This window comes from Enoplosus armatus, chromosome 15 (assembly GCF_043641665.1).
Source record: "Enoplosus armatus isolate fEnoArm2 chromosome 15, fEnoArm2.hap1, whole genome shotgun sequence".
NCBI lineage: Eukaryota > Metazoa > Chordata > Actinopteri > Centrarchiformes > Enoplosidae > Enoplosus > Enoplosus armatus.
The window spans coordinates 9,995,690-10,010,759 of NC_092194.1; the positions used below are offsets into that span (position 1 = coordinate 9,995,690).

At 43.0% G+C, this 15,070-nt stretch overlaps 2 protein-coding genes across 2 annotated transcripts; one reads left to right on the forward strand and one right to left on the reverse strand.

Moving 5' to 3' along the window:
- Nucleotides 1–483: 483 nt before the first annotated feature.
- msh4 (mutS homolog 4) lies at nucleotides 484–6,979 on the reverse strand. Its single transcript, XM_070920787.1, has 20 exons — nucleotides 6,817–6,979; nucleotides 6,388–6,567; nucleotides 6,142–6,305; nucleotides 5,903–6,013; nucleotides 5,567–5,682; nucleotides 5,310–5,483; nucleotides 5,041–5,213; nucleotides 4,868–4,935; nucleotides 4,616–4,690; nucleotides 4,390–4,454; nucleotides 4,129–4,298; nucleotides 3,905–4,041; nucleotides 3,649–3,752; nucleotides 2,957–3,081; nucleotides 2,036–2,236; nucleotides 1,807–1,925; nucleotides 1,582–1,710; nucleotides 1,192–1,366; nucleotides 1,023–1,111; nucleotides 484–721 (listed from the first exon to the last, which is right to left on the reverse strand). The coding sequence occupies exons 1-20, from the start codon at nucleotides 6,977–6,979 to the stop codon at nucleotides 524–526; spliced, it is 2,736 nt and encodes a 911-aa protein (XP_070776888.1). The 3' UTR covers nucleotides 484–523.
- Nucleotides 6,980–7,653: 674 nt separating this feature from the next.
- On the forward strand, nucleotides 7,654–9,230 carry vcpkmt (valosin containing protein lysine (K) methyltransferase). Its single transcript, XM_070920621.1, has 5 exons — nucleotides 7,654–7,910; nucleotides 8,097–8,210; nucleotides 8,336–8,408; nucleotides 8,523–8,642; nucleotides 8,747–9,230. Exons 1-5 carry the CDS (start codon nucleotides 7,654–7,656, stop codon nucleotides 8,849–8,851), a joined length of 669 nt encoding a protein of 222 aa, XP_070776722.1. The 3' UTR covers nucleotides 8,852–9,230.
- The last annotated feature ends 5,840 nt before the right edge of the window (nucleotides 9,231–15,070 follow it).

Here is a 15,070-nt window from a genome sequence, read left to right on the forward strand (position 1 = left end):
GAACGCTTGTTTTGTGACTCGGGGCATACCGTACGGAGCAGTTATTACATAGCGCTATACAGGAGATAACCCCGCCTTTTCGAAACATCCTTGGCTCTTAAATCTTACGATCGACGAAAGCAAAAGAGGGGAGTGGTCATTGCACTTCCCCCAAGTCCGTAAGACACATGAGTACAAAAAGTACTTTAATATTTTTACGGGGACTTCCAGTCGGCCTATGTCTGTGGTATCTAGAGATCTAACCACACTTCGTTTATTTAATTTCTTATGCTATCAGGAAAGTGTTTCTTCGGGTATTTAATACATCTCTTGCTACAACATTTTACATTACATTTTCAAAATTAACATGTGGTGTATTGCTTTTAATACTATGGTCAGAAAGAAAACCATGAACACTAGAGTTCAAAGAAACAGATTTAATACCAAACAAGCCAATCTATAAACACAATATGCCCAGTAATGCTCATCAGAGGCTGATTTTCTAAGTGTATCACTGCCCCTCCCCGCTGTAAGGCTGAGTCAGTCATTCCTCCTCTGTGTCAATGGACGTTGGCTGTCCTGCTGCCTGCAGCTCGGCCTCATACTGCTTCTTCAGGCCCTTCAGATACATACGCAAGCTGTCTGGGTCCAGTCTGGAGTTCCTGGCAGTCTGCAGGAGGCGGGTAGCCAGATGGTACACAGCTCTCTGCCTCTGTGTTTCCGGATCACTGTGATGTTTGGCCTAGAGTAACAATAAACCACACCATGGGTCTTGTCTCTTCATCCAGCACTTCTCTGATATAAACCAGGATTATTTATGGGACACAACAATATTTGTGCTATCTGTTATGAGAGGCACAGCATTTGACTCTCTCAGTGTCTAACATTGATTTCTTGTCCATTAAAGCTTGTTTTACAGTTGCACACAATGTGGGACATGCTGTAAAATCACCAGCTAAAACTTTATGTAAATATAAGGTACACCAGTTGAGACACCAAAGACAGCAGCACAAAAAGGCAAATCTGATCTTTATGAACCATACCAAAAGCTGCTGGCTAACTTTGGAGGCGATCGTCTTTGCCTCTTGGATGATGTTTGAAGGAAGTGCAGTCATTTCTGCTGCTCTCAGACCTAGAAGAGCAAAAACATGCTCTGTGACCATTTTCATGACCAATTTCCAGTTCCAGAGTCCTACTTAGATTTCACTGTACCGTAGTGTCTTTCTTCAGAGCATCCTCGATTCAGCAAGTATGTGTACACCACGCTCTCAGCACCAGTGTCAACCCTGCGTGTGTGCTGAACCTCCATGTGCTGGTTCTCCACGTTGGGATAAAGAGACTCTAGTTGGCACAGCTCAAGAAAGTGTGTGGCAAACAGGGTGAACGCCTGCAAACAGTAGGGAAACATCACACACAAGGATTAAAACAGTGGAAAACAAGCGCTGTTCCTGTATTTGTTTTATTATTTTACTGTTGACCAAAGAGGTGTACCACAATAAACAATGACAAGTTAAATGGTTCACATGACAGGAATCTGATTAGTCTGGTTTTCATTTTAGAGAAAGGAGTGGCAGTGCAGGGCTATATAGGAGCATACTCTACCTTGAGGCTAAGGAGGAACTCACAAACGGAGTGACAGATGCCGATGCCCTCCTCAGCACTGGTACCACGCCCCAACTCATCTATGATGATCAGGGACCTGTCACTTACGTTGTGGATTATGTAAGAGATCTTTGGAGAGGAAATATGCAGCCAGTGATGATCATAAATCATAAATGTAGTTGAAGAACGTGAGCAGCCCTAAAATAAAATAAAAAATACACATACTTCCTTCATTTCCAACATGAAGGTGGAAGAGTTGGTTTCAAAATCATCATCCACACCAATTCTGGTGAAAATCTGGTCAGCAACACGAAAAGAGGCATACTCAGCAGGGACAAAAGATCCTGGAATAGTAATGCAAAGGCTTTACTCAAACATAAAGTCAAATCAAAGCACAGCACTGCGCAGCTTTGCATTCCAAATTCATGCGAGGCTGAAAAGGTTTGCTGCTGACCTATCTGAGCCATGATCTGACACAGCGCCACCTGTTTGAGGTAGGTGGACTTGCCGCTCATGTTGGGTCCGGTGATGATGACAAAGTTGCTGCCCTCGGAGATGTAGCTATTGTTCGACACCGGCTGCTGTCCAGCCATTCGCTCCAGAATGGGGTGACGACCCTGTTTGATGGCCAGTGTGTCTGTGAACTCTGGACGCACTGGCAGACACAGCAGAAAAAAAAGCAACAATCAAGAATACCTCGTTTTGTTGGTCTTTTGTTTATATAATAACTCTGTCATGCACTTCCATGGGATGAACAAATTGCATTAAAATACAGCTACACTGAGTATGAGAATACGGCAATTTTGTGACAAACCTATATAGCTAGTAAACTGTGACTCAATGATTACGAATGTGTTGTATGTTTCATATAAAAAGAAAGGCATGATTTCATCTATATAATTATAATCTTACATAATGAATTGCTGGTTGGTTAACTGAAAGGTGTGTCACAATATAATAAAAACAGAGTTCTGAGAGAGGCGTGTGCAGTGGTTACAGCCAGCTAGCTCCTCTGCTGGGGAGATTTGTCTCAGTGCACCAGTGCACACTTATGTAACAAGGGTAATCTGAGTACAGGCTGGCTGGGCTAGAAGGGGGCAGGCACTCAGCACATGTCGATGGAGATACGCTTTCAGACAGCTGAGGGCCAGCGCTCACAACCCACATGGCTGACGGGGCTGGTGCTGCCGACGACCCTCACAAAGAAAGGACTGAGGCCAGCAGAGCTGCCAGCTCAGTGGAGCAGTTTCTGGCTGTCATGTGTGACGTTGGCTGGGTTCTCCTTATTTCTCCCTCAGACAACAGATCACACATCTTCAAGATTCATTTTGACAGTTTGGCTAGAGATTGGAAATCAACAGTGATTCATACTTACCATAGTCTGAGATGGTGCATGCATTGGCCAGAGACAGCAACATGTCCAGCATGGATACAGCATCAGAGAGCTTGTAAAGGCAGTGGATGTGCACGTGGACGGTGCTCAGCAGTTGACATATCACACTGCATGAAGACAGGTTAGATGCTGCAGGGGCAAAGCACTGGAGGAAGATTATATCTAACTAACAGCACCCTCTAGTGGACACAAAGTAGTACAAAATAAAATGATCTAATTCAGCTGTTCATGACATGAAAACTTGTTTAGATAGAGAAATGTACAAACTTGCAGTGCCCCCTTTTTTAATGAATGAGTTGATTAATTAGTTGTTAAGGTCTTTGTCAGCCAAGAAATTATTAATGTGGCCTTTTATCTGGGGATTAAGTCAGTCATTACAGTAAAATAATAGTCACATCTCTGGCATCCAAACAATATGTAAAGATAAGCTTTGAACTTAGGCCCACTTCTGCATAATCATATTCATCTGTGAAACGAAACAATCCCAGAGAAACAATTTGACAGATTAAATCAACTAATTACTCAACGAAATCCCATGATCACGGAAGTCGAGGACAGCCCTTGTACGGAGCAATCTTTCTTTCTTTCAACATTCAGTACAGTGTAATAGTAGTAAAGTGCATACAATATATTACTGCGCATGTTTGTAAATCATAGAATCATGATCTCCTCACACATAGGACATGTGAAAGATCTCCCTCAGGGCCTCATCACAGCGGTCATTCATCTTCATCAGGTCTGCAGTAGTGAAGCCATAGCTGTTCTTGTGCTTGGTTACCTGAGGTTTGCAGATGTTGAAAGACAGCTTTTATGGTCAGTCAATGATCCAAACTTTATTGTCCCCATGGGGGCAATTTAGCTTTTTTTCTCTTTTTAATTAGTCTGTTAGCTCTCTGTGTTCTCAATATCCCTGCTTTTAGTGGAGTCTACCTTGATAAAGTCTGGGGGGAGTTTCCCTTCAGGCAAGACCACTCCTTCAAGCTTCATCTGGATGAAGAAACCTCGTACTGTGCTGAAGCTGGTACGCATTGGCAAACCATATTTCTCCCCCATCTGGTTCACTAGCCCTGTGCAACACAATGTCAATAACCTTTGTGGTATATATAAACGTACACTTTATACAATGATATTAACTGAACAGCCAGAATAAACACCTGCAATGTCGTCCACTATCTCCGTGTAAGCTCTGCGAGCAATGTCGAGGAACTCATTGATGTTTGGGCGGACAGCGTAACACTTTTGTGCGCGCATGTTCAGGCTCCCCTTCAGGTAGGTGGTATCATCATTAATCACTGTCTTGATCTGCTCTAGGATCATGTCAAACCTGAGGTAGACACAAATATACACATTGGAAGAAGTCTGTAGACAGTACACGATAGTACATTTACATCTGACATAGGCACAAGGCTTAGTACCTGTTGTCTTCCAGTGAGGTGCTGTATGCCTTGAGCAGGGCTGTGTTGCAGTTCTTCAACACCATCTGTTGATAAAGTGTAATGCTTGAAGGGTTTACTATTTGTATTGTAATTAAATAACAATCAGTGCAATGCTTTTTGTGGAATAAAATGCTTGTTTTCCTCATTCTATCCATGGCTTGTCCATGATTTTAAACTCATTTCATGCATACAAACAGACACAGACCCTTAACCGTGGCACCAGATCCAATGTGTGTTTCAGCTGAATGATGTGTGTAATTTTTGCTTCAGCAACCTGAACCTGTAGAAATATATTAATAGCAGTGAAAAGTGCACCAACAGAGAAAGACAGACCAACATTTCACATGTGCGCATTTGTGGCATTTAGTTCGTTAAGAATTCTAAAATAAACGCACATGAAATCCATTGCAATGAAACGATCTAATACAATCATGGGTAATGAAAGAATTGTACGTACTGTTTCCTGCTTTGGGATTTGGACAAGAACAGAGAGCAGCTGGTCAATGTCAAGGAAATGACCTATGGCTGAGGAGTGCAAAAGAAGAGATATTTAAAATAAAGTCATGCCCTCATCTTCGATATTCACAATATTAAACTTGTGATTAAAAACTGTACGTGCTTGTTCCTTACCATTCTTCAGGCCAAAGAAGAGCTCCTCATCCTGCAGCAGCTCTTGTATGGTGTCCAAGCGTATGTTGATGGTGTCTACATCAACCAGAGGCTCCAGAATATTGGAGCGCAACCTCCTAGCACCACCAGGTGTTTTGGTGTGGTTAAGTACCCCTAAAAGACTGTGTTCACTCCTATACACAGATAAGCAGAGACAGACGGACTGAACACTTATGTGATTATACAGGAACACATGCAAAGATAATGCTGTCATGGCCTTGCTCTCTTACCTGTGGTCTCTATTATTGACCACCAACTCCAAGTTAGAGGCAGACGCTGAGTCAATCATTGCCGTCTGTTCACTCCCTTTAAAGCTCACTTTGAGAGACTTGGCAGCGTAGACAGAGTTCTGGATGAACTCTAAATATTTCAGCAAAGCAGCTGCTGCTGCTAGGCAATAATACCTGAACAGATCATGACATTTGGTAATAAAAAATATATATTAACGTATATCAACTTCTATACTATATCGCACTCACTGGCGTACTTAGCTTGCACTTCCATGAGGACAGTGCCAAATTCTGGAGCACACAGCTGCTGAATGTACTCCAGTCCTTTCCTCTCATTGAAATACTTCCTTTGGATAGCAGTGAAAGCTACTCCCTGACAAAAAAAACATAAAATGCACATATTACCTCACACTAACAGTTGACAAGACACCACCTCTGTGCTGCATGTCAATAGGTGGGACGCAGCACACACATTTCACAGTAGTGCTAACCAGGAATGAGTGACTGAGCATGAATGAGCTATTTTCTGCTTTAAAGGTATTTGTTTGAATGAATTGTGTGTTTTACTTATAACACCTATTCTACACTGGTACCGGGAAGTTCTCTGTGATGAGGTTGAACAGCTTTGTCCCTTTCCCCTTCTCACTGGCTGTGTCTGGCATCAGTATTTCCAGTGGCACCAAGATGTGAATCTTGGTTATGACCTTCAGAAGAGTAACATATGACTGAGACAGGAGTCCCCTCTATTTTAGAGTCTCTGCTGAGTGTAGCTAAGATCAACAGTCAATCAATCAAGCATGTAGTTTGCAGCTTTAGATAATGCATGGGTTACCTTGGCATATGTCCCAGTGTCTGCAAACTGAGACAATATAAGCTCTGGACATTTCAAGTTGAGACTAGCCATGCCAATCTCTCCCCTGGCCAAACCACGGCCTTCAACCACCGCCACAACCACCGAGGCACCAGAGGTTGTGGTCACAGAGGAGCAACTTGTTGCTGCAAAAACCGAGTAATCAGGATTAGAAACACAGCTTCAGCCATGTTGGACACCCACTTGAAACATCAAGGGCTGAAGTACCGGCGGGATCAGTCAGTGGGGTCCGTGCAGGATGTGAGCCTGTGGCCCCAGCAGACCCCAGGGTCCTCCTGAGTCTTGGCGTTCCTCCATGGCTGTGGAGGGGGGAGCTGTCCGAGGTACTAGTAGATACAAGGATGGATGAATTTGTCCTGCCTAACCTGAAGCTGCGATGAAACTGACCTACGACAAGACAGTGTCATGTTATTACTGCAGTGCCCTGCCCAGAGACAAGGTTTTTAGTCAAATGTGGCTCAGTTGTCCTTCTATGATCCACTATCAAAACAAATTCAAAGATTTGAGAATTGAATATAGGAAATCTCATGTTATCATATTTTACTGTCTCTAAACCTTTGTGTGGCCCCACCCCTGCTGGAGGAAGTCGAAGATACTAGCGTTAGCTTAAAGTGCTCTGGCTATCCTTCAGATCACCTGAGGCCACTGGGGGGAGGGATGGACCATGGCTGGAGCTCGTACTGCCTTCGTCTAAACTTTGGTGGGATGAACCGCTTCTGTCCATCGGGGACACCCCCCAGTGTCCACATTCCGAGGTGTCACCGCCGGTTGTCACCTCCTCTGTGCTGCTGCGAAACATCTTAAAACCTCGCAAAGACTGGTTAATGAACGTATATTACAAAATTAATTCGTACAACTGTACAATTCAGTCAAAATGCTGTTATCAACAACATGGGGCCTCAGTGAAATGCAAAGAAGCCCCACAGGTGACGACAGCTACCAAAGGCCGACACTGAACAAATTCGCGCGCGACCATCAGATCGTCCTGGCGTCAGCAGCTACCATCTGCGCATGTCAGTCACACTAAAACCACGGAGCTAGACTGATTGATTGATTGACATTATTGACATATTTATTTATATGTTCTCAGGTTTCATAGTCGTTAAAATGACAATACTGTAAAAGGGAAAAAAGAAAGAAAGATATTAAGAGAAAGGAATTGCTTGATATCCAGAGTAAACGAGGGTGTCTATGGGTCCTTTCCGTGGATAATGATACACCTTATGAAAAGAAGAACTAAATGCCTCAATAATACAACGTCAGACTAGGAAATGCAGTAACCTCAGGTATCTCATATTGATTGCCACATGTTAGCCTCAAATTCTTTTCCCAGATAGGAGTCCCTGTTTAGGTGTGGGAACATTTTGAAATTGTGGTTTACACATAGAGTTTTCTACTCTACTCTATGTGTAAAGTATTTTATTCTGGAAAAATCAGACCGGATGTGCTCCTCTTGTTCCTGCCGCGGCCAACATGGCGGCCGACGCAGATGAGAGTCACTATTTTGTGAGAGAAATTGAGAAAAACGACGGCTGTACCTTAAAAGTGAAGCAGTGCTACTTGGGAGACGTCGGCTGTGTTGTTTGGGATGCAGCTATCGTTCTAGCAAAATATTTGGAGACTAAACAATTTCATGATCCGTCCTCAGGAGTGAACGTCTGGGCTGGCAGGAGTGTGTTGGAGTTAGGAGCTGGAACAGGAGTTGTTGGTCTGATGGCAGCAACACTGGGGTGAGATGACTGGTTAGTTTGTCGTTTAAATGTTAATATACATGTACTCCAGTTTAACGACTAAGTAGTTGCTTGTACCCCCGTACTTCGCAGTGTGTGGGCGACAGCCACGGTATCACTTTAATTCAAACTAATGGCATAGAAAACCAAAAGATAGATTTCATTACTGTGTATTAAATCCCATAGAGCTCAAGTTACTGTGACAGACCTGGAGGATTTGCAGACCCTCATGAGGCTGAACATCCAGGAAAACCAGGCACTTGTCAGCAGTGGATCAATTACTGTCAAGGTACTGAAATGGTTTGTACTTATTTCCTTTAGTATATATTTTTGCATTGGATTTAATTCATATATTCAAGATGCATGTTCAACATATTGTAAGATATGTCCAAATGCTAACTGTTTGATTTCTACTTTCCTTAAAGGGGTGAAGATGTGTCTGACTTCCTGCCTCCCCCACATTATATCCTTATGGCAGATTGCATCTACTATGAGCAGGTCATTTACTATAGTTCTCTACTTAGACTTTTGCTCTGTATTACCATTATTGCAAAACAGAACAAAGTGTTGCTCTTTCTTTCTCTTTGTGACTCATCATTTATTTCCACACAGTCTGTTGTTCCACTGGTGGAGAGCTTGAAGCTGCTCTCTGGACCAGAGACCTGCATTATTTGCTGCTATGAGCAACGCACCGAGGGCTTCAACCCAAAAGTGGAAAGGCGTTTTTTTGAGGTGAGAACCCAACTGTGTGTTCCGTTTTTAAATACTAATAAATAAATATTAAGAAGTTGAGATATTTGGCATCACCTCTCAGTGAGTCTTGTTATTTTTTTTAGTTGCTGCAACAAAACTTCAGCTGTGAGGAGATCCCTTCAGACAAGCAAGACCCAGAGTTTAGTAGTCCAGACATCCACATCCTGCACATCCGAAGAAAAGTCTGAGTTTGTGTGCTGAAATTTGTGCATACAGTAATCACATGTTCCACCCTGAAACCACATGAAAATCAGATTGTGAAGTCTTTACTGCCATGTATGAACCATTCAATGTATCTTCATTTGTGCACTTTTTTAAAATGTTTTTTAAAGAAAAATATTTTCTGCTTTATCACTATACACTGTCCTGATGCGTGATTGGAGTAAAGTAAAAGCATAAAAAAGTGAGCCCATTGTGAAAATTATTTGTTTCATACACTATAAACCAAGTCAGCATTTTCATGTTTTTTTTCATGCCATAAATTGCTGTCAGAGAGGTTTTCATCATAACTTACAGGATGTCTTCTTACTCTAAATGATGTATGTAAATTCAGTCATTTTCCATGTGGAGCACTAGGGGGCAATAGTTGCTTAAAATCCAAAAAACAAAAAGCGACGTATGTGTAAATGTTTAGTATCTTGGCCCTCTCATTATTTATCTGAAGATGGTTATTGCAGAACTAAATATTAACTTAAATTGTGAAGACAATGTTGTTGCTACATTATTAGAACTTACTGCATCGAGAGAGGTAGGAAAATAAATCAACTAAATATCTCAATCCATATGTTTGTCTTTATGTAGTTTTTAAAACTGAAGCCAACATAGTGTATGCCAGCTCTGCTGAAAGCTTCTGCCCTCCATGCGAGGGGAATTCCACACCAAGCCCCAGATTAGCTGGAAGATTATGGCTCTTTTTCAAGCATAAACCATGAAGTACGCCCCATACTCCCACAGGCATGCAGGGGCCCCTCACAGCCTTTCATGCTGCTCTCTGTTTACACAGCGGAGCTGTAGCGTAATGAGCAGGGTGGCCTCCAACGCTCAGACCAAATAAAAATGTTAATGCTGAAGTTGACAGTGTGGGGTTAACTCCGAAGGTCCCATTAAATAATCAAATCACTTTATAGAAGAATGCGATGGGAACTAAGTTTGATTATGCATTAATAAGATGCTCATCCTGGTATTTCTCTACTGGGATCGAGAGGTGCAAAGCTAACCTACTTGCCTGAAATCTGCTGATTCTGTAAGGCAGGAACATCTGTGATGGCACAGTGCCTCAGACTCATGAATATTCCTGAATTTAATGGTTAGACTTTTTTATTTAAACAGAAACAAGTATCTCCTCACAATCCGGTCTTCAGCAGACGCCTTTAGCTCTGTGTATAGAGTTAATTAACACTCGTTAAATACGTTTAAATACAACATTATCAACTGTTTGCTCATCTGAAAACACACATACACGTACAAACACAACCCTTCCTGCCCCAACTAACAGATTCATTATTAACCAATATGAAGTGTTTGAAATGTGTCTGATGGAGAAAGGTGGAGGTGTGGTTGGGTTGAATAGTTTAACAGTCTGACCTCTGAATCCCTGTAGGCCTTGGTCGATGATATGGCCTATCACAAGAGGAATAGAGTGAGATTAATTGCCTTTTTTTTTTTTTTTTAACAATAACTAAAATTACTACAGATCACTCCCTGTGGCCCTCCTCTGCCCTCTCACTGCTGCCTGGGAGGCAGCTGGACTGCTACAATCAGAATCAGCCTACTACTGAGGTCTCCTTTGGCTTTGACCAGGGCATGTTCAGCTAATTAATTTGACTCACAGTTGGTATTAAGTCCATGTCCCCCAGTGTGGCGGGGACAGCACCCAGAGGGGCTACAGGGAAGATTAGAGGGATAGAGGGAAGCTACTCTATTCTGTGTCAACATTTCATCCCCCTGCCCACTCACAGCTCTCTCAGTCAAATAATTTAGAATCTATTTTCCAGTCTCTCTGGTGCTCTCTCTTTAAATGTTAACCAAAAATAATTAAAATAATGTAGTTATAGTCTTCTTGTGGTTGGCTAATTAGGCTAGCACTACAGGGGAATACAGGGCGGCTCACAGTAAATGAGGACAGCGTAACAGTGAGGCAGTGGTGGCTCTAATCTGTTATCATATACACATTACAGTTGATTCTGGTGACCGTAAACAGTCATTACTGAACATGTGGCGTACATGCTGCATGCACCAAGACAGAATGGGGGCATTTTCTGCCAACAGATGGTGCTATTAGTAGAAATAACTCTTTACCTGTGTGGAAAAACCTGCAGGAAGAACAAAACACTCCTGATAAATAGCTGAATAGGCCACATAGTGCACTGCTTTAACAGTCAGTTTATTAGCCTATGACATGATGAGGACATTCGCTGTGGCTGTTTTGTCTTTTTGTGTGCTTCTGGTTTCACTGTTATCTTTGAGATTCATGCGCAAATTCAACCCCAGGCCTGTTTGCACTTTCTACACGTTAAAACACAGTGCAAAAACATCAGCTTGGACTCCGTAATCCACACGCATCCTTCCCTGGTTGTTTTAAAACAAGAGAACATGAGGAAGCAGTGCAGCGCCCCTCCAAACCAGATGGGCGGAGGAGAGTCTGACTCCCATGGAGCCTGTGTGGTGTGCTCCACTCTGCTGCATCATAGCCAAGTGACACAGAAGAGCCTTTGTGTCACCATCATCACGCTGCCTGGAGCCAAGAGACACTGTTCCAGAAAGGAAGACTCATTTTCTCACTAACTATTAGGGAGTGGCTCAAGAATAGACATCAAACTGGGCTGATTAAAAATAGAAGAAGGCTGCAAAAATGTGTGACTCCTCTGATCCTGTAAAAAGTGCCCCCCCACCATCACCACCAACACCCTTTCCACACACACAGAGCACCCTTCTCTCTTTCACATGACAACTTGAGCCTACTGAACTTTATGCTGCACAAAGAGACGACAGGCCGGAGCTCCATTCCAAAATAGAGCATGTGATTAGTGTTGTTCTGCAGCTCTCTATCCCCATCTCCATTAATGAGGCGCAACAGTGCTAATAATTTGTGGCACTCTTATTCAGTGGATTTAGTAGGAGGTGGTGCGGTGCCAGTGAAGCACAGCCTGACAGGACAACTAGCTTATAGAAACACAATGCTGACTCCACCCCCCAACACACACTCACCCCAACCACCCTGCAGGGGAACAGGAGGAGGGCGGGGGTGCTGTTAAGACAGCTGTGCTGCAGTTGAGAGGGGACACAAATCCAGTACTGTGAGAATATTGTGCGCACTTGCCGCTTTCTTCCATTCCTGTTCAGTAATATTAGCACTATGACGTGCCAGCGATTGTTTATACTGAAATTAAAAGAGCTGAAGCTGTAAAAAAAAAGTTATAAAAAGCAAAAAATTACCTTATTTTCATTTTTGTAGTAACAGAATTTGAGTAATAAGACAAACATGTATAACTCCTGTAAGTCTCTGAAGATGTAAAACTGTTAAAAACTGTAATAAACATTGTGTATAGTGTTAGTGATGTATGTGTACTGTAGGTTCAGTACAGGTTCAATGAGGGATTGACTCCAGCATGGTATCAGTAAAAATGTAATAGTGTATTGATCCCTTGCTTGAAATACCGCAGGTCTCGTGGAGACTTGACTGCCTGTGACTGCTGTCCCTACGGCATTCTAGTGCAATGATGTATTTGTCATCATTAGGATGTGTGGCGGCCCAGCACCGAGGGGAGAATTGCAGAGGGGATGGGAGCAGCGTGTGTGTGTGTGTGTGTATGTGTAGCGTTTCCCTGAGTCATTACCTCTCTGTAGACTGAATCTGGACTGTGTGACTGTGTGTGTGTGTGTGTGTGAGCAGCAGCAGCGCCTGACTTTCCAAAGATCTGAGTTTTCCTCCCAAGCCCAAACTGTTGTCTAATCCAGATGCACTGTCACTCCAAACACTGACTCCTCTGTAATTACAGCAATCGTGTCAGATATACAGATGTAGTCAGTCATGGAGTGTGACAGTGTGGTGGCGAGCTGCTGAAGGAAGCCTTTGAGGTTGCTTTGCATGGATCTTCATCATTCTGTCAGTCAGTGTGTGGAGCCTTTGAGTGAACACATGTGGCTGGTGGATACTGCTGCTGGGTGAATGACTCCTGTCTATGTTACTGTACCCTTACACTTACTTCAGTGTTTCTGTGAGTGTTATGTGAGGCCAAATTACACACGCCTCATGGCAGAGGTCAGTGCTCTGTGTGTTGTACGAACAAGCCTCGGGCAATCTCAAAAACATCCAATTGATTTCATTTTGTTTCAGAAACAAATGCACTCAGATTTCTGTTCCTTGCAGCCAAGAGACTGCAGCACCATCTATAATGTCTGCCCCTCCTTCTCCTATACTGTAGCTCACATCTGAAGGCTAGACGGTTAACACTCAGCTATGATCCTCTTTACACTCTGTGTGCTACAGCTGGAAAAACACAGCATACGAGTCCGGGGACAAGCCGGTCCATACTCTCACACAGCTGTGTTAAACATCCTGCAATTCTCAAGAGGAACCATGTGGACAAATTTCAGGTTTTCACATAATGGAATATAAATAGAAGCTCTGAGGCTTAAAAACTGTAATGGGCCTTAGATTGGATGGTTTTTAAAGTGGAAACACAAACATGATTATAGGCCAGGGAAACTGTACCAACAAAACTGTATGGTTAGTGGATTAAATGATGTAGTTAATGCTTGTATGAGCACTTTATCTATCCATTAAAATAACAAAATTAGTCATGTGGACTTCCAACACTTCATAATAATTTTCTGGTTCTCGGAATTTGTAATTTCTCCACAGCAAGTAACCTTCAGTCGCAGATATGAATGGAATGTATTTGGACCGATGCCCAGAGTGCACCTTGGACTTCACAGCCTCACATTTTCAACCTTATTTAGCTGGACTATACCGCTGCACAGTCCCTATTAAAACCATTACATTTATGAGTAAAACCCTAACCCTGCACTGAAAACACCTGCAGTCAAAACACACCCCAGTCACACCTGCAATGTAGACAGAAAAGAGTGCATGTGTGTTAAGACATTTAGCATGGTATTCAAGAGCGTCAACCTCAGCAGGAAACCTGAAACAACTTCCAGCCACTTCCGGACCTGCTTTCTGAGCTCTGCGTGAGTTCATTATTCAACAGCTCACTCGAAGAGGCTACCGAAGGTGCAGAGGACTTAACCAGGGGACAGAGAGAGAGAGGGAGAGAGAGGGAGAGGTTTCATAACCACAGAGGCTGTTTTACTGCTTTTGAGGATAAGCAGCCACTGAACCAAGCTGTGTGAGCTGTGGCTTGGAGTAGGTGTTCCCTCCTACCATTTGGGAGATAAATAAACCGCTTTAATGACGGTGTTTGCCTATGTGCACGAGAATATCTGTCTGCGTGCATCACAAATCCTACAGTGATTATCCAGCTGGGTGTGGCTGTTGAACTGTGTAGGCCAACATTAAGCCAGCGATGACTATATTCACAACCCGCAGTCAGAAATGATCATATCGTGTCATATTAGTGCTACCTGCGCAAATGTTACTCTGCAGCTGGAGCTAAGAGGAAGTGAAGACAAGTGAGGAAGACAAACCACACCCCTGAAAACCACAAACATTATTCAGGCTTAGGTTTGTAGGTATGTCAGGGGTGCAGCTGTAGTACCACTCACCACAGTTATTCTGGAGCTGTTTTAAATCTTTGTCAAGTTGACTAAAAGTTGTCAAAGGTTAAAAAAAAAAAAAGGTGTGCGTTCCAATATTGCAGAACTTTACTCATAGAGAGTTGGGTCTCTTTCGATTTCTTCCCACTCTTCCTCTTTCCATGTAGAATAGAGGAACTGACTGGAAACTTGCAGCACAGTCAGCCACCTATGTGACACCAAAACCACCACGCCACACTGGCAGAGATCCCATCAGGCCGTTGTCATAGCAACTGTCCCAACAAACAGGCATTCTGGCTGCCTTAGACAAATCTGTCATGCAGATTCTTGTGCAAACCAGTGGAAGTATTCAAGTCATCCGCCCTTCTTATTTTGTGAATTATGACAACAGTGAGTTATGAATCAAGAGCTCAATATCCTGCAGGTTTCATTTGTGAGATGCTAAAAGAACCTGCTGCTGTGCTGTAGTGAACACAATCATATTCAACCCCCACCAATGCAAAAGCTGACCACTTCATAAGCAAGAGGAATGAGACCTATTACACAGAGAACATATTAATGAGCTTCCTTCTATGACCTGAAACCCATTCCTAACCTTTCCTCTCAGGAAGTGTAAGGAATTCCAGCCGAGCACAGAGGGAGTTGACAGAAGGGCCAGGAGGTCTCATCTTTACAGAGGAGAGGTCATA

Bases quoted from the DNA above. Each gene is read 5' to 3' on its own strand.
- vcpkmt (XM_070920621.1), top strand. From the start codon at position 7,654: ATGGCGGCCGACGCAGATGAGAGTCACTATTTTGTGAGAGAAATTGAG. The intron at 8,211-8,335 runs GTTTGTACTTAT...CTTTCCTTAAAG, and splicing joins ACTGTCAAGGTACTGAAATG to GGGTGAAGATGTGTCTGACT. The intron at 8,643-8,746 runs GTGAGAACCCAA...TATTTTTTTTAG, and splicing joins TGGAAAGGCGTTTTTTTGAG to TTGCTGCAACAAAACTTCAG.
- msh4 (XM_070920787.1), bottom strand. From the start codon at position 6,979: ATGTTTCGCAGCAGCACAGAGGAGGTGACAACCGGCGGTGACACCTCG. The intron at 4,455-4,615 runs GTCTGTGTCTGT...CTTTATCAACAG, and splicing joins ATCTGGTGCCACGGTTAAGG to ATGGTGTTGAAGAACTGCAA. The intron at 3,082-3,648 runs GTGAGGAGATCA...GTCTTCATGCAG, and splicing joins ATCTTTCACATGTCCTATGT to TGTGATATGTCAACTGCTGA.